Here is a 25,905-nt window from a genome sequence, read left to right on the forward strand (position 1 = left end):
GAGCTGCATCGCCTCCTGGCACAGGGACAGGGACCCCGTGCCCCCTTGTTTGTTGATATAATACATGGCGACCTGGTTGTCTGTGCGGATCAGCACCACACGGTCGCGAAGTAGGTGACAAAAAGCCTTCAGGGCGAGGAAAATCGCTCGAAGCTCCAGCAGATTGATGTGAGAAAGGTGGTCGGCACTGGACCAAAGACCCTGAGTGTGAAGACCGTCAGATGAGCCTCCCAAGCATAGGTCGATGAGTCCGTCGTGAGGACCTTCTGCGGAGGGGGGGGGGCATGAAACAGAAAACCTCTGGAAAGATTGGAAGAGAGCATCCACCAACGGAGAGACTTCTTCAACAAAGGAGTCACGACAATGAGCCGAGAGAGAGGATTTCGATCCTGATTCCATTGGGACGTAAGAGTCCATTGAGGAATAAGGAAGTGAAGGCTGACAAAAGGAGTCACGTGAACCGTAGAGGCCATGTGACCATGAGGACCATCAGGAGCCGAGCTAATCCGAGGACAGATGGGCCACCCTCCGGCACAAACGAACGAGGTGGAGGTAAGAAGGAACGGAGACGAACCGTGCCAGGACTGCTCCGATGAATTCCAGAGACTGGGACGGACAGAGGTGGGTCTTGGGGAAGTTCACCTTGGAGCCGAGATTCTGAAGGAGCAAGATGGTCTGATTCGTCGCACGCAGAACTGCGAGGCGCGAGGATGCTTTGATCAACCAGTCGTCAAGGTAGGGAAACACCTGCAGGCCACGGAGACGCAGGGCCACAGCTACTACAACTAGACATTTAGTGAAAACCCTCAGAGAGGCCGCCAGGCCGAAGGGAAGAACACGATATTGGAGGTGGAGATCCCCCACCCGGAATCTCAGATACCGGTGAGAGGCCGGGTGTGTCGGAATGTGCGTGTACGCCTCCTTGAGGTCCAGTGAGCACAGCCAATCCCCCTCGTCCAAGAGGGGGTACAAGGTAAGAAGGGTGAACATTCTGAACCGTTCCTTGACCAGAAACTTGTTCAGAGCATGGAGGTCCAGGATCGGACGCAGATCCCCCGTCTTCTTGGGTACCAGAAAGTACCAGGAATAAAATCCAGTATTCCACTGGTCCGGAGGAACCTCCTCGACCGCCCAAAGGTGAAGATGGGCCCAAGCTTCCTGCAGAAGGAGAGGCAGCTGAGACCGGGAAGAAGGAAACTCTCTTGGAGGAAGGTCCGGGGGTATGTGACTGAAGTGAAGGGAGTACCCCTCCCAGACAATGGAAAGCACCCAACTGTCGGTGGTAAGACTTTCCCACTGGGTATAGAAATGATGGAGACAGCCCCCGATGGGGAGGGGGGAAGGCTCCAGGAGGAAGGGAGCCCGAAGGCTCAGACTGGAATTGTCAATAAAACAGCCCAGGCTTCGCCGGAGCTGGCGCCTGAGCCTTAGCTTGCCGCTGCTGTAGTTGCTGCAGCCGCTTCGAAGGAGGCCGAGAGAATGCAGGAGTAGATTTCTGCGGATACCTCCGGAGAAGAATTTTGTATTGCCTAGCCAGAGGGGTCTTTGGCTTAAGTCTCACCAGAGAAGCGAAGGACCGTTCGTGTTCCGAGAGGCACTTAGTGGCTGCCTCAATGGAATCATCAAACCGCTCATTATCCACGCAAGGGAGATTGGCAAGACGATCCTGGAGATTCGGATCCATGTCCACAATCCTGAGCCAAGCGAGGCGACGCATGGCGATCGCAAACGCCGTGACCCTCGAGGACAACTCGAAGGCATCATAGGCGGCCTGAAACATCTAGAGGTGGAGCTGGGAGAGGGTCTCCTTGAGGAGACGAAACTCCTGACGCCGAGAATCTGGCACATCCTCCCAGAATGAGCGGAGGGAGTCCACACAGAACCGGAGGTAGGACGTGAAGATAAAGTTATAGTTGAGGACACGGTTCGCCATCATTGAGTTTTGATAAAGATGGCGACCAAATTTGTCCATCGTACGGCCCTCTCTGCCCGGAGGGACGGCAGCGTAAACCTTCAAGGGGTTGGACTTCTTCAAGGAAGACTCAACCACCAAGGACTGGTGAGAAACTGAGAAATCTCAAACCCCTACACTGGGATCGTCTGGTAGCGGGACTCCAACTTGGAGGGAATGGCCGTGACCGCATAAGGGTCTCCAGGTTCCATAGAAATGTTTGCTGGAGAACCTGGTGCAACGGCAAGCGCAGCGCCTCACGGGGCTGATGATCAACACCCATTTCCATTTCCAGGAATTCCTGGGTATAACGGGACTCAGACTGGAGGTTCAGGTTCAAGGCTCTACCCATGTCAGAGATGAAACAAGTAAAGGAGGAGTTTTGAGAAGAAGATTCATCCCCTGGAGGAGACTCTGAGCAAGATCTGGGGGCAGCCAAGAAAAAGGGAGAAATTTCCCTCGAATAGTGAGCTGGGGCCTCGGAATCCCGCGAATGGGAGATGGAAGAGGCTCAACTAAAGTGTCTGGAGGGTGTCGAGGAACGACTCCATGCAAGGTGGACTGGGGAGGACCCCGGAGTCTGAGGAATCAGCTGGTGGAGCCTCAGAGAGGACGGGACAAAGGAAAATTCCTCCACCAGTTTCGAAGAAGACCCTTTCAAGTCTGGCATCTGCCTCGATGGGGAATGCACACTAGAGTTCAACTCGAGGACAAGCGTGTGCCTTAAAGGTTTTGTGGTCGGAGACCTGCCCCGAAGGGGCGGAGAAGACCGGAGCTTTTTAGGAGAGGCAAGCCTTGATACAGTAGCGGGCGAAAAGCGGGCCTCCGTTCTGGACCCTCGAAAGTCACAGGGGACTCGAGGGATGAAGAATCGCTTGAGGAAACCCGATGAGTCTTACGGGCATGGCCCCGAGACATGAGAGAAGGACGCTCAGGCTGGTCAGACCGAGGCTGGGTCGAGACCGAGGTCAGAGGCATCGAGGTCGGTACAAGTTGGCTCACCACCGAGGAAAGCTGCGTAGTAAGTATAGCCTTAAGCACGTCTTCAAACATAGGCACCGAGACCAAAGGCTGTTGGATCGTAGGTGCAGCAGTGCGCTCCTTCGGGGGCGACCTCGAGGAAGAGTATTCCCTATGCGAGGAGGCACGCTTAGAATGATGTCTCGAAGATGTCGACGAGGCGGCACTTACATGAGGCAGGCTTCTTTGCTGGCGCACCTGAGGAGGCAAGAGGAGACTTATCCGACACTGGAGTAGCAGGAGGAGCCGAGGTCGAGGGGGACTTCGAGGCCGAGGCTCCCAACAAGGGCGCCGAGGCCAAGCTCGAGGCCTGTCCCGCAGGATCCATGGGGCCAAAGAGTTGGAGAATCTTGGCCACCCTCCGACGAAGAGCCAGTGGTTGCAAAGTCGCACAACTTGGGCATGACTCGGCGCGGTGCTCCGCACCCAGGCACTCCACACACCAGTGATGAGGGTCGGTGATGGAGATAACCTGGTTGCACTTAGTACAGTTTTTAAACCCAGAACGAGGCCGGACATAAAAAAAAAGGACGGCTGCAGCCCCGCGAGGCCAGGCAGCCAGAACAAGACCGGTGAACCCGGTCAAAAATATACAAACAGAAAAAAAGAAAAATAAAGACGCGGGCACAGCAACTTAACCGAAAGTAACCAAATATGCCACGGTGCAAGAGGGACAATGAGATCACGCGAAGCAAGGGAGCACTGCTTCTGGCTCCGCGGAAAACATAGAACTGAGGCCACGCTGAGGAGACGCATGCCCTAGGTCGGGCGGGAGGGGCACGCGTGCATGCGCAAACCAATTGCAAGCTTGAAGGTCTTCAGGCAAGTCTGCTTGCGAAAACGTCCGCTAGGGGGCTCCGTCGGTGACGTCACGCACATGTTGAAAATATGCTGCCTGCTTGTCCTGGGATAAAGGTCATTTACGAGCATAAATGACTAGAATAACAACACTTATGCAAGTTCTTGCTACGTAGAATTTACAGTAGGTAGCTCCTTATACATTTACCACCATATAATGAAATTTGTAAAAAAATATTCCCTTGTTAACAAGGTAACAAGTTGTGCAGTACAGTGTATCTGAGAAATAAAACACAATGTCACACACACTGGTGAAACACATACAGTTCATACAAGAGGTACTTGTTGCGGAAATCTGTGCAAAAATATTCTGTGCAAAAAAAAAAAATCCAAATTCTGCGCACAAAATTTGCAAATTCTGCAAGTTTATTTGACAACATTTAAACAATATATTTGCTAATTATTATCCAAAATTTCAGTACAATTTAGTATTTTCACTAAATTATACTAGAAAAAACAAAGCCTTCAAATTTTTCTTGCTTAGTGAATTTCTTCTAAAAGAAGGTATCAAATTGAACAATGTAAAACTTATCGCTGCATCTCTGCACTTACAGACAGCATGAACAAAATTGAAGGCCAGGCTACATTGCAAACAACTCCCCCCCCAAATACCTTCTCTCACTCTACTCCCCCCCACACACACCTTCTCTCACTTTGCTCTCCCCTCCACCAAGCTAACACCTCTTTCATTATTTGTTCCTAGCCAGCACTCCCCTATCCTTCCTGAGCCAGCATCTCTCTCACCCCCGACTCCCACAGCCAGCATCTCTCCCACCCCTGTCCTCTACAGCCAATATCTCTCACATTCTCCCCATTGTCCCCAATCCAAAATTCCTCCACTACCTCTGTGATGCTGATGATAGTTAATGCCAACCTGCCACTGGCTATGCATGCTTCCTTCTACCGCAATCCCGTCAAAGAAAGAGGAAGTGACATCATCGTGAGGGTGGAACCGCAGTAGAGGGAAGCCTGCAGAGCCCTTGCAGGCTGCCTAAAGATGTTTCCGGCAGCAATTCAGGCCACAGTGAAGGAGTGCCGACCCACCCGACGCAAAAATCTGCTCAGACATCAGGTAATTCTACGTCCCTGGGGAATTCTGCACTGTGCAGAAGCGTAGAATTCTGCCAGGAGTAACGAGGAAAAGCAGAATCTTCTTTCAAAATCAATGAGTCCCACATGCAGCGAGAACAAGAACAGCATAAAGAAAAGAGAGGCCAATCACATTTTAAATACAGAAAAGTGCTGAAAAAAACTAGAAGCCTTTATGAATTTGTGAGAGGGGACTGCAGATACCTGAAGATAAAGAAAAAGGCAGCCTAGGAAAAAACAGATAAGAGGAGGCAAAGGTGAGGAGTTGTGTGCATGATAGTGCCCATTTATTATTTTTTTGTTGTTTGTTTCAAATTAGGATTTGACAAATAAAAATCCACAATCAAGAAGACATATGGCTTCCAGCCCACATTATGGGAAAAAAACTACCAATAATCAGTGGAAAGAAATGAGCTAAGGGCAATAGGTACCTGCCCAACAATGGACCCTCAAATGCATTCCTTGCTAAATTAAATCGTCTCCATATCAAATACAACCAAGGATTGTAATACAAAATTTTTTAAGAAAAACATCAAAAACTTTTTTATCAAACAAAAAATGTCTAACTGGGTGGTATCCAGGAAATCATAACTTCTCCCTTAATATCCAATAATACACTTACAAGGGTATTTCAGGAAAAAAACCACACCATCCCACTGTCAGCCAATGCCTTGGACATCAATCATAAACACTTAAGCAGACTCCCTATGCTGTGTGACATGAGCCATATTGGAAAATCTGTATTCTTTTCCATAAAATATTGTTTTAAAGACAGACATCAAAAACTGTACTTAATCTTATTCAGCAAAAATAAACAAGGAAGCTAGTTCAATTAAAATTACCATATTTTTTCACTCTATGAGATGCACCTGATCATAAGATGCACTTAATTGTAGAGAAGGTCCCCCCCCCCACCTCTGGTGGTCTAGTGGTAGGCCAGGACAGGGTACAGGGCAGGTTTAGTGGTAGGCAGCCCCCGGTACCTTTTAAAATTCTGGTGGTCCAGCACTGTATCGGCAGGAGCTTTCCGCGCACCTGCCCCTCCCTTGCTGGATGACTGCCTCCTCATCTCTTGCAGCACAGCAGCGCACAAGGCAGGCGCGAGCTTTTCGCGCTCCTGCTTGATCCTGTGCTGCTCCCTGAATGGCTGCCGTCAGTTCTCGCAAGTCCCAAAATAAATAAAATTTATGAATTCCTCATTTGCCTTCTTCAATTGAGTAAAATGGTGTGGTACCACTTTTAAAGGTAATATATAAAATAAAACAAAAATATAAAAGGAAATAAGGCGCTACCTTTTCTATTGGAATAATAATGCATTTTTTTTTATTAACTTTCAAAGGTAATCCTTCTTCAGATCAGAAATATGCAAATGTTGACAAATTATCAGTGTCACAGGAAGAAGAAGAGGTAAACCAAGTGAGAAACAAGAAGGTCTGGGTGGGTGAGAGACAGAGAGATATGGATGGGTGATAAAATGACAAAGCAGTATAAGTGCATGGTTTGTAATGCGAAAGGAAACCAAGATCTAAGGCCCACTGGGGGAAGCAGGAACAGTGAATTGCAGCGATTCTGCTGGTCGTGCTATTTAGTTCCCCCTTCCTGATGATGCCTTGAGCGAAACTCGAGTCGAAGGGAGGCCAGTATTTCAGCGAATAAGGGGTTGTAAAGGTTTCACAGCACTTGATTGACATTTCAATAGCAACTTGTCCAGCATTATCGTTCAACTTCTGCCTCCATTATTCGTTCATCTGATTCAGATAAGTAACAGTTACATTCGGTATTTTCCATCACATGATACATTTAACAATCTAATATTATGTTACTTGGAGGGCAATAAGAGGGACATCCTATGTGCTATGATGGTCCCTCCTTACAACCATTGCTGGCATTTTTATGACACTATTTGGTTGGTGACTGAGCAATATATATAATTTAGCACTCTATCAGCACATTTTTGTTTTGGCATTTGTAATTGAATGTTTTTTATTTTCTTTTGTTGTTTATGATTTTTTTTCAAATATTTGAAGAATTATACTTGTGGAGAGATTTTCTGGTAGTTTGCACTTCAACACAAGTAATTTTGGTGTTGCTCCTGGTATTTGTTTAGTTAATAATTTAACACCTATTCCGATTCATAAATCCACCTGTCAGTCCCTTTGGTTAAACTCCAAGATTCAAATTGGCGGGTTTAAGGTCATCTGGAAACATTGGATGAAGGCGGGCATACGTACTCTGGATGAGACAAACATGGTTTTTTTGTTACATAGATCTTATTGGACCCCTGTTCGTTTCAAGAAATTGGATAGTTCCAAGTCTAATAAATGTTGGCACTGTCATCTTGATGAAGGGACATTGGATCATCTACTGTTCTATTGCCCCTTTATACTTAAATTTTGGAGATCCATTTGGGATCAAGTGAATGAAGTATTGGAAAATCCTGTGGTATTGACGTACAATACCGTGCTATTTGGCACGTTAATGAGGGCTAAAAGTCAAATATCTTCCCAGAATAATAAACTTCTCTTTATTATGACAGGGGTCTACCAAGTGATACAGAATGGGAAATTTCCCAAACAAATCAACTGTTCTCAAACATAACACTACTTGAACACTCAACAAACAAGTAACAACCAACAGCAGCATCAAAGGAGATCAGGTAGTACCTCTGTAGATGCTAGAAACATTTTATATAGTATTCTTCACGGCACCGAGGGCTAGCTGGCATCCAAGATACAGTCTTGGAGAAGAATAAGACAGTAGGCAGGCGCAGAGAGAACAGGGTGGGGGTCCATAATGACACACCTATCTACTGGAAAAGATATTATCAAGGTAAGAACATATAATCTTTTTTTCTAGTGCAATAGGTGTGTCATTCTGGACAAATGGGATATACAAAAGCAATCCCAGAAATCTAGGGCGGGCTGACTGCACCGGCCTGTAACATGGAGGAACCAAAAGCAGAGTCCTCTCGTGCTGTAATGTCTACCCTGTAAAACTCTACAAATGTGCGCAGAGTGGACCAAATCACTACTCTACAAATGGGCCTTGAAGGAAACAGACAATGTAGGTTGACGAAATGACCTTATGGATCCATCTAGTTGAATGAGTCAGCACAAACAGATGGTCAGAGTCTAAACTTGTTGGTGTCTGCCAGATAATGAAGAAGTACTCTTGTCACATCCAACTTCCTCAAAACATGTTCCTGGTTTCTTAGAACCGGTGGACTGGAATACAGGAACGTGACCTTCCTGATTAACATGAAACACCAAGGCCACCTTTGGCAGAAGGAACAGTGCATAGGGAGACCCTGGTCTCCAAGATTCTAAGGAAAGGCTCTCTACAAGAAAGAGCCTGGAGCTCAGAGACGTGTCTCACTGAAATCACAGCTACCAGAAAAATCACCTTAAGCATCAAGTCTAAAAGGGAGCTTTGGTGAGACCTCACAGACCCACATTAAGATTCCATGAGAGGAACGATGGTTTGATAGGTGGTCTGATGCGAACAGCACTTTTTAGAAATCCGACAATGTCTATATGAGATGCCAGTGTAGGTCTGCAGTCCTGAGCTCCGAAACAAGAGAGCCCTATGACTTGGACCTGAAGAGAAGCCACAGCGAAGCCCTTATCAAAGCGTGCTAGGAGAAAACTAATGCTACCAAAACCAGAGCTGAAAATGGCTCCACACTTCCTGGATGCACCACTGCTGGAAAGTCTTCCACGCTTTAGCGTAGGTAGAAACTATAGTCTACTTCTTAGACTTGAGAAGGTTGGTAATTACCAATTTGGAATACCCTCCCTCCAAGACAACCCTGCCAAAGTTATTTCTCCCCTGGCCCACACATCAAACTTATAATACCTGTTGAACAAATGTAGTGGCAACCAAGTTGCTGTCTTACAAATATCCTCTGGAGACACTACTCTGATTTCCGACCGCTTGAGCTCTTGTCAAATGAGCAAGGAGATCATGCTGGACTTCTTTCTGGTAAGAATGTATGCTGCTTTAATTGCTGCCTTGATCCAATGCATCATACATGACTTATGCCAGCCACTAAAATGTACAAACAGATTAACTGATTTACAAAAGAAATTAATGAACTTCGAATAACAGATGAATGCACTGTGAACATCCAGTTTATGCAGAGTGATATATACATAATTCTCCTTGGAAGGAAAGAAGGAAAAGAAAAATAAAACAGATACCATTTTTAGCAGAAAGGAGGGAGCCATACAAAAGAAAGAGAGAGATAAATGTGGCTCAGTGGTTAAAGCTACAGCCTCAGCACCCTGAGGTTGTGGGTTCAAACCCACACTATTCCTTGTGACCCTGGGCAAGTCACTTAATCCCCCCACTGCCCCAGGTACATTAGATGGATTGTGAGCCCACCAAGAAAGATAGAGAAAAATGCTTAAGTACCTGAATAAATTCATGTAAATCATTCTGTGCTCCCCTGGGAGAATGGTATAGAAAATTGAATAAATAAATAAAGCCTGCAACTTTGAACTTCTCGGCCAAACATATCACTAGGAGATTGATGAATGTCTGCCTGGGCTTATCAACCTCCAAACAACCAATAGGCCACAAAGCTTCTTGAGCTAATGCTCCTGAACAGACTTTCCCAGACAATAAGCTCTACAACTCCGGAGACTAGTGCCAGCATTACAATTAACAAGAATGGAGATTCTAGAAGGACATCACTTCAACAGATGTGGAATAGCCCACAAACTAGCTGCCTCCTGAGAAAAGCCAAAAGTGGAAGACAAGCCTCAAACTTCTGAGTGAGTGGATCACTTTGATAGTAATGTGTTTAAGTGTGACTTCCAGTGTGCCTTGATCTTGGGACTATCTCCACCATTATCATCATAGTACTGAGAAACTGAAGATAAACAGGAAAATAAAGTTAAACCAGAAATAAATTTAAAAAGTGACCGAGATTTGGCTAATATATAGCTGCATGGGAGCTTGGCTAATAGGGTGGTGGAGGGGAAAGCTCGCATACCTCCCCTCTGGCAGGGTCCTCACAAGGACTGCCACCAGAAGCCTTGCCAAGATAAAGCTTGTGTGCTATAACTTGGGGCAGTGAAGGGCTAACAAAGAGATATATACTGGTACTAGAACCAGTATGTGTCACATAAGGATAATTTGTATCATACACTGTAACTTTCTGTGTGTCAAATTAGATATAACTTGTACTGGAAACCTTGCAGCGTAAGGACAACCATAAAAATTGTTACAAGTAAACTGTAAATTATTATTAGCTCCTAGCATGTATCAAGTTAGGATAAAAACTTGTATAATAAACTTGTACAAAAATTATGTATGTTAAACCTATAACCCATTCTGAGCTTTTTGGGGACAATGGGCTAGAAAACAAATTAAATAAATAAATAAATAACCACCTCCAAAAGTTCAACTTGAGGTATGAATGGGGGTTTGAACTCCAGGAGCTTTTGGCTCTTGGACTCATCCTCAAGAATACAGGCTTTGGACTGCATCCTGGAGAGTCAGGACTAGGAAAAGGATCTGCTGCACCAGACCAGAACTACACCTTTTGCCAGAGGTAGCTAAATACTAAGCATTCATTGCTTTTACCAGCGCTTATACAGCTGGTGTCATTGTAATAGTTCAGTATCTCTACTTCCATCTGCTGGTAAGGGGACTCAACTCACTTGTCTGGACTGGCCTAGCAGAGACAAAAAAGAAAAATGACTGCACTCATATTAAACAAAATACTGTGTAAACAGATTAGATGTGGAAACCGAACAATAGGATAACGCATTCATCCTTGTGAAAAACCTCTCCTGGGAGGTCCAAGTAAACTTAATATCTATACCTGGCTATCAAGTATTTTCTGAATGATGCTGTGCTTACCTCATTTGGAATATGTGGTTTGGTGTACTTGGAGCGAATCCACCCAGTCCATATTAGTGGCACTACACCATGTTCTTGCAAATTCTAAAAGTGGAGGTTAATACTTAGATCAAAAAAAATATATGCTAACAAACAGTGCAGTAGAAATACACAATGCATGACATAGTTAATATGTAAGTTTCCAGGCTTATTAGTGTTTTAAGCCAACATTTAGATCCATATTGGTTCTTTAAAAAATATGATATCCCAAATTGCTTGCGATGCCTGAAATATGAACCTACAGTATGAGGTCTTTCAGAAAACATGGAATCCCAGGGATTCTGTATATAAAGCCATGACAATGGCCATTTTGGTGGGCCAGCCTAGCAAAGTCCCCAAGGCTCCCGGATGAAACCGCGTCTAAATTAATTCTAGCGGCAGATGTGTGACCAAGTTAAAAGCACACAGTGAGCTGCTGCTAGAGACAGAAGTACTGCTGGACAAGGGAGGAGGGGAAGGGAGAATGGGTACTGCTGGACAGGGGGAAGAGGGAGGATGGAAGGAAGAAGGGGTACTGCTGGACATGGGGAGAGGAAGAGATGCTCCTGGATAGGGGGCAGGGAAAGGGAAGGGAGAAGAGGTGCTGCTGGACCTGGTTGAAGGGGAGGGAAAGGAAAGATGCTACACATTGGAGGGGAGGGTGAGATGGTGGATGGGGAGAGAGCATATTAGCTGTGAGTGGGTTTGGAGGAAGGGAAGGAAGGAAAATTGTTATAGGAGGAGTGAGAGTTATGAGAGAGGGAGAAATTGACATGGGGTGGAGGAGAGGGAGAAACAATGCATGGGGAAAGAACATGGGTTGGGGAGTTGAAGGAAGGAAGGATATCACTCGAGGGAAGAGGCATGAAGAGAGAGAAAAAGTGTACAGGAGGCAAGGGTTGGACTCATGGAGAGGGCAAGATAGATGGGGAGGACAGAAGGAGGGAAGGAGAAATGTCAGACTGAGATGGACTGCAGGTGTCGGAGAGAGAGAGAGAGAGAGAGAGAGAGAGAAAGAGAGAGAAAAAGAGGAAGGGAAGGGAAGACATGGAAAAGTAGATTTTGAGAAGAAAGCAGAAAACTGGAAAAATTGAATGTTAAGTTAATGCCAAAGATGGATGCAAGGCAGAAAGTAAAGGAGAGAAAAACAGTCAATGGATAAGAAGGCACTGGAAACATAGTTAAAAGCACAGAAAAATAAAGTCACCAGCAACAAAGGTAGGGAAAATGATTTTATTTTCAATATAGTGATAGAAATGTGTCAGTTTTGAGAATTTATATCTGCTGTGTATATTGTGTGTATATGAAAAATGAATGGAAAAAATTGCATTAGTTAGGAAAGGGGGCTTGTGAGGTCTGTAGTTGGGGTACTCAGTTGATATTTGTTAGACTTCTCTTCTAGCACACCCTACTGGCATTTCAGGGCCCGTCTGAAGGACCTCTGCGCATGCGTGGATGTCGATGTGATGTCACGCATATGCATGATGTCATCACAGTGACGTCCACGCATTCCAGGTGCCTCGAGCTGTGGCCACTACCTTTAGTGTGCCCCAGCTCAAGAAAGTTTGAAAGACACTGCTCTAAGGTACAGCATGCACAACCACACACTGTTCTTAATATGATCATGCAGCATTGCTGAATTTGTTACGGAAGTGTAGGAGTCTATGCCACGGGAAAAACTGCTCAGTGAAATCAAATGAAGCTGCAACCATGTTCTTAAGTATGAATCATATTTAAGTTCGGTGTTTGTAACTTGGAGACTTCCTGTATTCAAAGGCTTCAATAAAAGTACATAAGCTGAAATTTTCGATAGAAAATGAAATTCAAGGATACACATTACTCCATTGTTAGTCCACTCAATAAACTCGGTTTCTGAACTCATTTCTATTTCAATTGGTTCAAGATTACTCTCATTTACTGTTTCTGAGCAAGTAATATCAGGTTCAGCTTGGTACCTGGGCTGTAGATGAGATCACCAATTTGACCCATCTGGAGATGGACACCTTAGATGCAATCCTATCTTGCTTAGCTTGACTGATCAGAACAGATAGATGATCAGAGACTCGTTACGTCAAGAGAAATTACGGACGAGATTAAACACAACTGCAAGGGAGGCAACGCAGTTATCATGGATGACTTCAACTATCCGGGAATAGACTGGAACCTAGGCACCTCCGGCTGCGTTAGAGAGACCAAGTTCTTGAATGCTGTAGGCGATTGCTTCCTGGAACAACTTGTCAAGGAAAATACTAGAGGAAATGCAATTCTGGACTTAATTCTAAATGGCCTGCGAGGACCGGCACAAGAAGTAGAAGGAACGCTGGGAAACAGCGATCACAATATGATCCGCTTCGATCTGGGATGCAGGGGAGAAACGTTGGCCCAAAACCACAGCCACAGCACTGAACTTCCGAAAAGGGAATTACGAAGGGATGAGATTCATGGTAGCGAAGATTAAGAAGAGGATAAGCACTATAAAAACGCTAGAGTAAGCTTGGTTCCTTTTTAAGGACACAGTCACTGAGGCGCAAAATCTCTATATATTGCGTATCAACAAGGGATCAAAGAGGAAAAAGAACAAAGATCCGGCGTGGCTCACTGTAGAGGTGAAGGAAGCGATCAGAGACAAGAAAACTTTAAGGAATGGACAAGATCAAAAACGGACGAAAACTGGAACAAGCACAAACAACATCAACGCAGGTGCCATAAGGCGGTAAAAGTGGCCAAAAGAGACTACAAGGAAAAAATAGCCAAGGAGGCGAAGAACGTCAAGCCATTCTTTCGATATATTAAGGGGAAACGACCCGCAAAGAAAGCGGTGGCACCGTTGAATGACCATGGAATAAAGGGAGCGCTAAAGGAAGACAAAGCAATCGCCAACAAACTGAACACATTTTTGGTGTCTGTATTTACCGAAGAAGATTTACACAGCGTACCGGAACCCATCAGGCTATATGCTGGAAGCGAAAATGGGAAACTGACAGGGCTAACGGTCAGTCTAGAAGAGTTATGCAGGCAGATTGATAGGCTTAAAAATTATAAATCCCCGGGACCGGATGGCATCCACCTGAGGGTAATCAAGGAACTGAAAGGGGTTATAGCTGAACTGCTTCAAATAATAGCCAATCTGTCGATCAAATCAGGAAGGAATCCGGAAGACTGTAAAATAGTGAATGTTATGCCGATCTTCAAGAAAGGTTCGAGGGGAGATCCGGGAAACTACATACCGGTGAGTTTAACTTCAGTACCAGGAAAGATGGTAGAGGCGCTGATAAAGGACCGCATTATTGATCACCTTGACGGACACAATCCGATGAGGACCAGCCAGCACGGCTTCAGCAAAGGAAGATCTTGCTTCACAAACTTACTGCACTTTTTCGAGGGAGTAAACAGACAAATAGACAAGGGTGACCTGGTTGACATTATATATCTGGATTTTCAAAAGGCGTTCGACAAGGTCCTGCATGAACGTCTACTTCGAAAAATTGCGAGCCATGGAATCGAGGGTAGATTAAAAAATGGTTGGCAGATAGGAAACAGAGTGGGGGTAAATGGACAATACTTGGACTGGAAAACGTCACGAGTGGAGTGCCGCAGGGTTCAGTGCTCGGGCCCGTGCTCTTCAACACATTTATAAACGACCTGGAAATTGGTATGACAAGTGAGGTAATTAAATTTGCAGACGATACAAAGACAACGAGACAAACACGCTCGAGGAATGGGATGCAAAATGGCAAGTGAGGTTCAACGTGGATAAGTGCAAGGTGATGCATGTCGGTAACAAAAATCATATGCACGAATACAGGATGTCTGGTGCTGTACTTGGAGAGAGCCCCCAAGGAAAGAGACTTGGGAGTACTTGTAGACAAGTCAATGAAGCTGTCTGCACAATGTGCGGCGGCAAAAAGGTCGAACAGAATGTTAGGAATGATTAAGAAGGGGATCACAAACAGATCAGAGAAGGTTATCATGCTGCTGTACCGGGCCATACTGCGTCCAACACTGGTTGCAATATATGAAAAAGGACAAAGTACTATTTGAAAGCGTCCAGAGAAAAGCGACAAAAATGGTTAAGGAACTGGAGGAGTTGCCGTACAATGAGAGGCTAGAGAAACTGGGCCTGTTCTCCCTTGAAGACAGAGGGGACATGATCAAAACATTTAAGATAGTAGAGAAAGAGATTGTTCATCCTCTCCGAGGTGGAGAGAACGAGAGGGCACTCTCTAAAGTTAAAAGGGGATAGATTTCGTACAAATGTAAAGAAGTTCTTCTTCACCCAGAGTGGTAGAAATCTGGAATGCTCTTCCAGAGACTGTTATAGCGGATTTAAGGATTCAAGAAAAGGTTAGATAAGTACCTGCTGAACCAGAATGTACGCAGATAAGGCTAGACTCGAACAGGGCACTAGTCCGCGTGAGCGGACTGCTGTGCAAGATGGACCACTGGTCTGACCCAACAGCAACAATTCTTACATTCTTATGGCTCTACTAGTGCACTGCGATACTCAAGAATATGTCTCATGGAAGGCCTAAGCCACAGGACCATTACTCCTCCGAGGCCTAAGCCACAAGAATATGTCTCATGGAAGGCCTAAGCCACAGGACCATTACTCCTCCGAGCCTAAGCCACAAGAATATGTCTCATGGAAGGCCTAAGCCACAGTACCATTACTCCTCCGAGGCCCAAGCCACCGGAATATTTCTCCTCCGAGGCCCAAGCCACCGGAATATTTATCCTCCAAGGCCCAAGCCACCGGAATATTTCTCCTCCGAGGCCCAAGCCACCGGAATATTTCTCCTCCGAGGCCCAAGCCACCGGAATATTTCGCCTCCGAGGCCAAAGGCACAGGAATATTTCTCCTCCAAGGCCAAAGCTTCAGAAATATCTCTCTTTCCTGATCAAGGAAACTGAAGCCGGTAGCTGCCAAGCCTGGCTTGAAATCCACCATAGAATCCAGGAGCTGTGAGCCTGTAGTCCAGAAGTTACCACGTCCAGTAGGGTAAGGGACCTGGGGGGACCCAGGTGTTACCCTGAAGAGGTTGAGGTAGGGATGCTGGGAGGGCCCAGGTGTACCTCCAAAGCTGCACAGTTCAGTCAGAACACCCCTCCTTCCAAACATCCAGGCCTGGAACCGAAATCCACAAGCAGAAGCCAGGAGCTGTGAGGAACACATCCATGCACCTGCTGGAGATAGTTTACTGGTTGGCCAGGAGGCTGTGCATCCAAGATACAGTATTCCCCCGATATTTGTGGGAGTTCCGTTCCAGGAACCCCCGCAAATGTTGAAAAACCGCAAGGAGGGCAGCCAGAGCACCGGCGAGTGAAGGAAATCACTCACGGTATTTTCCGACCACCTCTTCCTGTACTAAAGTCGGGCCTCACCAATCAGGAGCTGCATGTCAAAGCAGCTCCTGATTGGTGAAGCCTGACTTTAGTACAGGAAGAGGCAGTCGGAGCATACCGCGAGTGATTTCCTTCACTTGCCAGCGCCCCGGCTGTCCTCTCCTGCCTGGTCATTCGTGGTCAGAAAATACCACGAATGACCGAGACCACGAATTGCGGACCGTGAATTTGTGGGGGAGCACTGTATAAATGAGGATAAATCAAGTGCTCTCTATCTCCACCTACTGGTTGATGGATGTAATCCCACTAGTCTCTGGATTCATCTGCTGTTGATGACAAGGAAATATGTTTTTTATGTCATAGAACAACTGAAGGACTTCCTTGATGTTAAGAAAATCATAAGAGAATAACTTTAGGATAGGAAAAAAGAAAAAAATGTGAAGGGGGAAAAAACTCTAAAAGCCTTTTCCTTAAGTTTTGGATGTAATTAATCTCCTCATTATTTTCCTTTGTCCAAACCCACACAGTTTTGTGATCTAAGGAAGGGTAAAAATTGTCTTTTTTTTTTTTTTTCCTTTTTATGATATGATTTCTTGGAATATTTTTGCTTCCTGAGTTTCTGTAAAAATTATTTGTCTTGTGAATTATGTGAAATGAAATTAAAAAACAAAAAAAACTCCAACATGTACAGCTGGGCAGACTGAACAGAACATTCAGATCTTTATCTGATGTAATTTACTATGAGCTAAAACTCAGCCAGTCTTTCAATCTCAACTGGTTTTTCAACAAAAGCTGCCATAGAGGGCTAGAGATAACAATGCATCTGTATGCCCTGGACGAATTTTAGTCAGTAAGAAATTAATGAAAGATGCATTGCAGGGGGAAGGCCCTATAAGCAGGAAGGAGTGGGCTTCCTTCCTGCCGATCTGTCATTGGGAGGTACCGGGGGGGGGGGGGGGGGGGGTAGGGTTCCAGCAGTGTAAGGGGATGTCGGGGAGGGGTGTTAGGCTCTGCATCTCATCTGATTCTGGCAAGGGGAATCCCCTTCAGCTGGGTCAGCAGGAATCCCCGAAACTGGCTCAGCTGATGGGGATTCCTCTGCCACGATCAGCTGATGGCAAGCCCTCAATGTGCTGTTTTGTTCCCCCATTTCTGGGTGATTGGAGGGGATCGTGACCAACTGGGGGAGTAAGGGAGGGTGTCAAAGTCAGTCCTCGAGGGCTGCAATCCAGTTGGGTTTTCAGGATTTCCCCCAATGACTATGCATGAGATCTATTAACATACAATGAAAGCAGTTCATGCTAGTAGATCTCATGCATATTCATTGGGGAAATTTCTTAAAATCCGACTGGATTGCGGCCCTCGAGGACCGACTTTGACACCCCTGCCTTAAACCCTCCAGTGGTCATCTTCTCAATTTGGTCACCTTTGGGACACAGACCTGTTTTACTTTGCTCTAAGTCCCGGCAAGTAAGTTCTGCCTAGGATGTCCTGGAAAAGCTTCAGTTATTGCTTCAGTATGTCCAGGTGGAAGCCCGCCTGATTCCACCCATAACACACCTCCCAACACGTCCCTCTGGATGCGCAGAAGCTTAGAAGTGCCGTTGAACATCCAGAAAGTCTGTTTTGATTATTGGCACTTGGACATCCAAGTGCTGACTTAGGCAGGTTTTTTTGGACGTTTTAAAGGTTTGATTATGTACCTCATAGTCTTAGCACACAAAGGGGGCCCTCCAGGGTAAATATTCATACTACACTTTGATTTATTACACTAATATTGCTGGCTGAAATTAATTACAATATTAAATCCCCACTGCTGGAAGCCTTTCCATTTGGCACATGCAGAGACTCCTTTATTTTTTAATTAATGTGCAAAGAAAAAGGACATTACCTTTAATCCAGCTGTGTGTATCTGAACAATTCTCTTCAGTGTAGCCATTTGACTTCTCTCACATCAGCTTCTCTAAATTTGCAGAAAAAAAAAAATTCTGCAAATAAACCAAAACAAAACAAAAAACACACGTTAAACAGACTATAGGGAAGATGAACATTTTGGAATGCTTTAAAATTATATACTAAAACAGTGTTTGTCAATCTTTTCAGATTCTGGGTCTTTTCTTCTCATCCCTCCTCTCAGAATTTTTTCTTCAGTGAGCAAAAATGGTTCTATGTCTGAATTTAGATGTATCTGATGCTACAGATGAGAGAAGGGTTTCGAAGAGGCGGTAATGGATGATACATTTAAAAAACCCAGAAAATATTATTGTGTACTTTTTATAGATTCTCATCTTTATTCAACAACATTAGAACCTTACAAAATGGGAAACAGTTCAATACTTTCAACTTTGTGACAATGCCCACCTTCTATTTAACCAAACTTCTTTTTAAATATGGTTCAGACTTATTAAATTATGTATTCCATATTAAGACAACAAAACAAGTCCTATTAGTTATTTGCTATAATTTAGATTGCCCTCAATTTTCAAATGGTCCAGAATTTTCAATGTTGCTATAATTAATTATTAAATTTCCTTATATTAGAACAGAGGAGGAGGAAAAGATGTTAAGGTGATCCAGACAGTATTCTGCTTAAGAACATAAGAAAAGCCTTACTGGGTCAGACCAATGGTCCATCAAGCCCAGCATCCCGTCCTCAATCCAGGTCACTAGTAGCTGGCAAAATCCCAAAGAATAGCAACATTCCATGCTATCAATCCAGGGCAAGCAGTGGCTTCCCCCATGTCCTTCTCAATAACAGACTATGCTTATCATTGACCCGGGAAACTACAGGCCGGTGAGCCTGACCTCAGTCCCGGGAAAGATGATGGAGGCACTGATTAAAGACAGCATCTATGAGCACATCGAAAAAAATGGGCAGCTAAAACCGAGTCAACATGGCTTCTGTAAGGGTAGGTCATGCCTCACAAACTTATTGTACTTCTTTGAGGGAGTGAACAGCCAGGTGGATAAAGGGGAATCTATAGACATTATTTACCTTGACTTCCAAAAAGCCTTCGACAAGGTGCCACACGAGAGACTGCTTAAAAAGATATGGAACCACGGGGTACAAGGGGAGGTCCACCGATGGATCAAAAACTGGCTGGCAAACAGGAAGCAGAGGGTTGGCGTAAAGGGTCACTACTCAGACTGGAAAGGGGTCACGAGCGGAGTTCCGCAGGGGTCGGTGCTGGGACCACTCTTGTTCAATATCTACATAAATGACCTAGAGGCGGGAACTAAGTGTGAAGTCATTAAATTTGCAGATGACACCAAACTATACAGCAGGGCTCAAACCAAGGAAGACTGTGAAGATCTCCAAAAGGATCTAACGCAGCTGGAAAAGTGGGCCGAAAAGTGGCAGATGAGCTTCAACGTGGGGAAATGCAAGGTCATGCACGTGGGGAAAAAGAACCCGATGTTCACATACAAAATGGGGGGAACACCACTAGGGGTTAGTAACCTGGAGAGAGACCTGGGAGTGATGGTAGACGCAACACTGAAGGCATCGGCGCAATGCGCCACAGCCTCTAGGAAAGCAAACAGAATGCTGGGTATCATTAAGAAGGGTATTACGACCAGGACGAAGGAAGTCATCATGCCGCTGTATCGTGCAATGGTACGGCCGCATCTGGAGTTCTGTGTCCAGTACTGGTCGCCGTACCTCAAGAAAGACATGGCGTTACTTGAGGGAGTACAAAGAAGAGCAACCAAACTGATAAAGGGAATGGAAAATCTCCCATATTCTGACAGATTGAAGCAGTTGGGACTTTTCTCCCTGGAAAAGCGAAGACTTAGAGGAGACATGATAGAAACCTTCAAGATCCTGAAGGGCATAGGAAAAGTAGACAGGGACAGATTTTTTAAATTAAGGGGCACCACAAGTACAAGGGGGCACATGGAGAAATTGAAAGGGGATAGGTTTAGAACAAATGCTAGGAAGTTCTTTTTCACTCAGAGGGTAGTGGACACATGGAACGCGCTTCCAGAGGCTGTTGTAGACAAGAAAACATTAAATGGTTTCAAAGAAGGTTTGGATAGATTCCTAGAAGAAAAAGGGATTGGGGGGTATAGATAGGTATAGACCATTGCTCAGACAATGGGCCTGATGGGCCGCCACGGGAGCGGACCGCTGAGCAGGATGGACCTATGGTCTGCCTCAGCGGAGGCAACTTCTTCTTCTTATGTTCTTATTGCAGTTACTCCAGCTCCAGTGACATCATCTGGTCAGCAGTATAGTTTTCCTGAAATTAATCAGCTGCAGATTAATGAAGCCTCATGAAAGTTCAAGTACTCCAGATAATGCAAGCTTGGGATACTAAGAGAGACCCACAATCAGGCTTGGTAGCCTGTGGAAAGAACCTCACCCATGGCTGTTGTTGCATGGCTAATGGGCATGGTCCCTATGGCTATAGGGATACTGGTTTGCTCATTTGAAAACCAGCAGTGGCCAATGCAACACCTATTTCATATACATTTTCTAGCCTTGTGATATGTGTATATTGTGAGCTGTACACAAAATATCCCACACTTTTAAGCAAATTTATATTTCAATAAGGGTTGCATTGCAAAACAAATAAATATACCGGTAAATCTTGTACAGTAATATTTCCTCTTTCAGGTGGTACTAGTTAGAAAAAGATTCAGGCAGACTCTTTTTTTTATGATTGACCCTGAAAATTCTAATAGACTTTCAGGGCGACCCACGCTGTCTCAAACACCAAATCTTCAATTCAAAATATAATATGTGAAGGAGGGATTCTCAGTGTGAACAATAAGCGAAAGGAGAAAATTCTCCAACGCTTTACACAACTGGTGAAGATATAATAACCTCCACCTGCACACCATCACTGGACCCCTCCAGTGTGCTCAAATTAATCACAAATCCCTCCTGCCGGCTGGCTTGTTTTTTGTGCCGCTCATGGCCTAACGATTGCTGTCCGTCCAGTACAACAGGTTCCTGAGGAAGGGACCCAGAGTCTCCGAAACCGGGCTTGGTAGAACCTGATCCTGGCAGTGGTTTTCTTGTCCCGCAGTTGATTCCAGTCCTTCGGACCATGCCTTCAAGCTAAGTCTGCTGTTTTATACCTAGAAGTCGTCTGGGGGACTCTCAGAGCGTCCCACTCTGTCTTTACTTTAGCACTGTAGTATTATGATTAATTTATATCATTTAATTATTTCTCTCACTGATTTGTGATTAATTTGAGCACACCGGAGGGATCCAGTGATGGTGTGCAGGTGGAGGTTATTATATCTTCACCAGTGTGTGTAAAACGCTGGAGAATTTTCTCCCTTCGCTTATCCTTCACACTGAGGATCCCTCCTTCACATATTATATTTTGTATTGAAGATTTGGTGCTTGAGACAGAGTGGGTCACCCTGAAAGTCTATTAGACTTTTCACTGCTTTGTGTGGCATCTATTTAGTACCTTTTGCAGTTATAGTGTAACCCTGAAAATTGACAAATTTCAGCTCTTGTGTCAATGGTGCAAAATTTGAAGGAATGTTCTGATGCAGCTATTCATACTGAATTGCTGCAAATTTGACAATGTAGTATCTAGTGCAAGGACAATCTATGATAAAAATCTGAAGTCTGTAACTACCGTATTTGCCGGCGTATAAGACGACTGGGCGTATAAGACGACCCCCCAACTTTTACAGTTAAAATATAGAGTTTGTTATATACTCGCCATATAAGACTACCCCTTCTTCCGCACACCTTCTGCACAACAAATAAAACTTAAAAGAACATCAGAATTTATTTCAACAATTTTAATTAATTCACTAAAGCTGAATAGAACAATAAACCCATGGGAGCTGCCATGCTATTTGTTTTCTAAACTGTTAACCAAACTGAAACTGTCAATGATAGAAGGAAGATAACACATAGAGGGAGAGAGCAAGTGCCGGGCAAGTCCCTAGCAAGTTTGCTGGCATGACAGTTTCCCTTTAAAAGCCTTCAAAAGCCTCCTGTTCGCCCCCGCAACTTCCTTAAGGGCTAGACTCCACACACGGCCGCATGTGCGAGAGACGTAGTAAAGAGAAAAGGGGTGGGGCCAGAGCGCCGCTGCTTCCCGCTGCGCAGGATGAAGGAGCTGGCACCCTTGTCACACTGATGTCCCGCCATGGCCCCGCTGATGTCCCGGCAGGTTTACTAGTACCGTAAGCACCGTAAGGAGGTAAGGAAGGAGATGTTAGGGCATGTAAAGTAAGGGCATGTAAACAGTACCCGGCGTATAAGACGACCCCCGACTTTGGGGAGGATTTTAAGGTACTGAAAAGTCGTCTTATACGCCGGCAAATACAGTACTTTTGCTCTGGAGCTATAGCAGCTGATAGATTTTGACCAGTTTATCACAACAAATTGCAACAAGTTTTAAGGCACACTTCTGAACTAAATTTTTAAGCGGGGTTTTGCATCTATGGTGCTCATACTAGCATCGCTGAAACTAGCATAAAAAGTTGTGCTGGACTGCCAAAAATTAGTATTTTTCATCAGCTTTATGAGCAGCTAAAAATGACATTTTATTATTCATTGTTATGCATGATGTTACCAGCACCCAATAAAAAAGGGGGTCTAGCTCAATGAATATTGCAACTAAGTACAGTGAAACCTTGGTTTAGGAGCATAATTCGTTCCAGAAGCATGCTCGTAAACCAAAATACTTGTATATCAAAGCGAGTTTCCCCATAGGAAATAATGGAAACTCGTTTTGATAGGTTCCCCCCCACCCATCCCCCGAGGCCAGCGGCGCTACTCCCCCCCCCCCCACTCACAAAGACCCCCCTCCGCGCGAACTGGCACCCCCGCCCGAACAACTTAAACTTAACTCCCCCCCCCCCCCAACAGTCTGGCACCGGCACGCAGCCCACAGGGTGTGCCGGTGCCGCTAGAAAATCTTCCTGCTTCTGTCGGCCTTGAACAGACTTCTAATTCTCCCTCTCGCCGAGATTCTAGGGAACTGCACAAGCCTTCCCCCCCCCCTCAATTCTGACATCAGAGAGGAAGTTCTGGGCCAACCAATTGCTGCCTGGCTGGCCCGGAACTTCCTCTCCGACGTCAGAATTGACATCCGTGGAGGGGGAGGGGGAAGGCTTGGCAGTCGCTGCACAAAGATGATGTTAGTGTGGCGGTGGCTTGGGGGGGCGGGCTAGGAGAGAGAAAGACGGAAAAGGGGGCCAGGAGAGAGAAAGAAAGAAGGGGGGTAGGGAGAAAGATAGAAAGGATGCAGTCAGAAGGAACTGCAACCAGAGACTCATGAATCACCAGTCAACAAAGGTAGGAAAAATGATTTTAGTTTCAATTTAGTGATCAAAATGTGGCGGTTTTGAGAATTTATATCTGCCATCTGTATTTTGAACTATATTTAATGGGTTCCCATGGGGGGATCTGGGATACAGGGGGGGGGGGGGTCCGGTCCCGTTTCGAGGGAAAAAATAAATGGTCCTGTTAGGTATACGGGCTTCCACATTTCAAACCTAGTTATTAAAACTACTGTAGCATATTAGAGGTGTCCTCTTATTTTGAACTGAACACACACACACATTTTCAAAAATACCAGCAGCTGAACTCCATGATAAAATTATTTTGTACCCCAAATCCGCAAAACACAAACATATTTTGAGCACACGGAGTTTTGTTATTGGCTTCTTCAAAAGCGAATACTGCCCTAGAAATGTCCCTATCCCGAGCCCAGACACTATTTTGCTTTTAATCACAAATCCATACCTCACCCCTCAACTTAACTCCTATTAAAAAGAAAGAAAGAAAAAAAAAAGCTCACCTTTTGTGCTAACAAGTCTAAGACGACGCTTTTAGACGTCACTTACTGTATTCTACTAGCGCTCACCGCCAGGAAGCGAAGAAGTGTCTGGAATAGATCAACCCCCCTCTCCTCTTGCGCTGCATCAGATGCAGGAAGTAACTTGGGAAGATGAATGGTATACCCGGAAGAAGTTTGGGATTGACACGCCCCACTTTTGTTCTGAGTTTCAGTTTTATTTCTCTGTTAATAGTTACGCCTTCTTCGTGGGCTTTGGGGGATGAGAGACCGCTCTTTGCTTTTCTTGTACTTCAGGAAGCCGGAAGCCGCGGTGTTGTCTTCGCGTCACTTTCACCACAGACCAATTCATGTTTTTCTTGAGCCTGGCTCCCACCAGAAGAAAAGGAAAAGCAACCCCGGTATTTCTGCTCGGTCTCGCTGGGCTTTTGGGACCATGTCTGTGAATTCTGGAGTGGAGAATTCAGCTGTGATTGTATTGAAAAGGGCGGTGGAGCTGGACGAGAACTCCCGGTTTCTGGAAGCTTTGGTGTGTTACCGGGAAGGAATAGATCTACTGCTACAAGTACTCAAAGGTATATGAAACTTGTCACGGAAATGGGAGTAATACGGTAGCAGGACCCAGAAGCATAGTTGTATCTGTTTTTAACTGTCAATCCCCTACTGGTCTGTTAAGTACTCGAGTTTGTTTTAACCATGCCCACCATAAATAAATAAATCTCTTATTTTAGTGTAGGGTTGCCAGATTTCCACTTTAAAAAAAGAGGACACCTGGCCCTGACTTGTTCCACCTCCAGCTACACCCCAGCTGAACCTCCTGTCTCCTTTCCCAAGGGCCTCTGTGCGTGCATGTGTGGACATCGACACAATTACATCATGCACATGCATATGATGTCATCACGATGACATCTGCGCATGCGTAGAATGCCTCCAGGTGCAGCACCTAGCTCGAGGGCTTCCAAAATCTGGACAAACAGCTGGGCTTTGGAAATCCCTCTGGGCACACAGACAGACCTCTAAAATGAGGATGTCTGGTGAACCCTAGTCTAGTGCAGTGTGTCTAGTGGTCCTGAACAGTGGCGTTCTTTCAGAGCGCTCAGCAGATTCATCTCCCCAGGACTGGTTAGAAGTCTGTAGCTAACAAGGCAACCCTTTTATAGCCTGGACCAACAATTCTGGAGGCTCAGGGACCATTCCCCTAGTAGCAAGGCTCACTGCTGGTCGTTCTGAAGTTTGAACACAGGCTAGCCCCCTGGCAGTCCTGAGGGCTTTAGCAGGTGCCAGCTGCATTCCTTCCCCCTTTCAACACATATGAAACTGGGGGGGGGGGTGTCCAAGGTCTCAGTCTGATGTACAATCCAACTGACAGCCTCAAGATACAAGCATTTGGATCATTTATAGATGCTTGTCTTACTTAGGCAGCTATCTTCTCCATATTCCAGCTGCAAACTGAAATATTCAATCTGGCAAGGCACCAGCACAGAATCAGGGCTATGGAGTCAGTAGATAAATCCTTCGATTCTGACTCCTTAGTTCCTGGTACCTACAACTCTGACTCCAGTTACCCCAAAATTGTCTCCAAATCCGAGTTCGTAGATAAATCCTTCAACTCAGACTCCTCAGTTTCTGGTACCCAAAATTGTCTTTGACTCCTCAGCCCTGCACAGAATAGTGAGAATGGGTTGTTACAGCCTATGGGAGAATTGAGACGGGTCTTAAATTGTTCTTTTGGGGCTTGCAGAGGCTTGGTTCCCTACCTCAAAGGGTTTCCTACCTCAAAAAATCCCTTCCATTGATTTTTTTTTCATCTTTTATCTTGTTCTTTTGGACCATTTTTTGGCGCCAAAATGCTGCTGCAGTGCCCATATTGGTTTTCCTGATTTGAACTAAAAAGCTTCTATCTGCCTCAAAACACCTCAATTTGCTTAAAATCGATTGAAATGCACTCCTCAGGCTGTTTTTCCCCTGTGTCATGCCAGA

At 45.2% G+C, this 25,905-nt stretch overlaps 2 protein-coding genes across 6 annotated transcripts in view; one reads left to right on the forward strand and one right to left on the reverse strand.

Moving 5' to 3' along the window:
• Positions 1-24,111, reverse strand: part of MRPL30 (mitochondrial ribosomal protein L30) — a 48,058-nt gene extending 23,947 nt beyond the window's left edge. The window contains exons 1-3 of one of the 3 annotated variants that reach the window (XM_033949705.1): positions 23,995-24,111; positions 18,039-18,135; positions 10,787-10,870 (exon numbers count right to left, since the gene is read on the reverse strand). In XM_033949705.1, the coding sequence (XP_033805596.1) occupies positions 10,787-10,870; positions 18,039-18,086 (132 nt within the window). In that variant the 5' untranslated portion in view covers positions 18,087-18,135; positions 23,995-24,111. Of the gene's footprint in view, positions 1-10,786; positions 10,871-18,038; positions 18,136-23,928 lie in introns of all 3 variants that reach the window. The other 2 variants (XM_033949704.1, XM_033949703.1) reach the window with 2 other exon arrangements.
• The window catches only part of MITD1 (microtubule interacting and trafficking domain containing 1), a 33,123-nt gene continuing 30,585 nt past the window's right edge, over positions 23,368-25,905 (forward strand). Inside the window, exon 1 of one of the 3 annotated variants that reach the window (XM_033949702.1) lies at positions 23,368-23,423. Coding sequence is in view for 2 of the 3 variants with exons in the window: in XM_033949700.1 (XP_033805591.1) it covers positions 24,188-24,500 (313 nt within the window). In the remaining variant the exon portion in view is untranslated. Of the gene's footprint in view, positions 23,424-24,067; positions 24,501-25,905 lie in introns of those variants that run through there. The other 2 variants (XM_033949700.1, XM_033949701.1) reach the window with 2 other exon arrangements.

Source organism: Geotrypetes seraphini, chromosome 6, assembly GCF_902459505.1.
Source record: "Geotrypetes seraphini chromosome 6, aGeoSer1.1, whole genome shotgun sequence".
NCBI classification, from domain to species: Eukaryota; Metazoa; Chordata; class Amphibia; order Gymnophiona; family Dermophiidae; genus Geotrypetes; species Geotrypetes seraphini.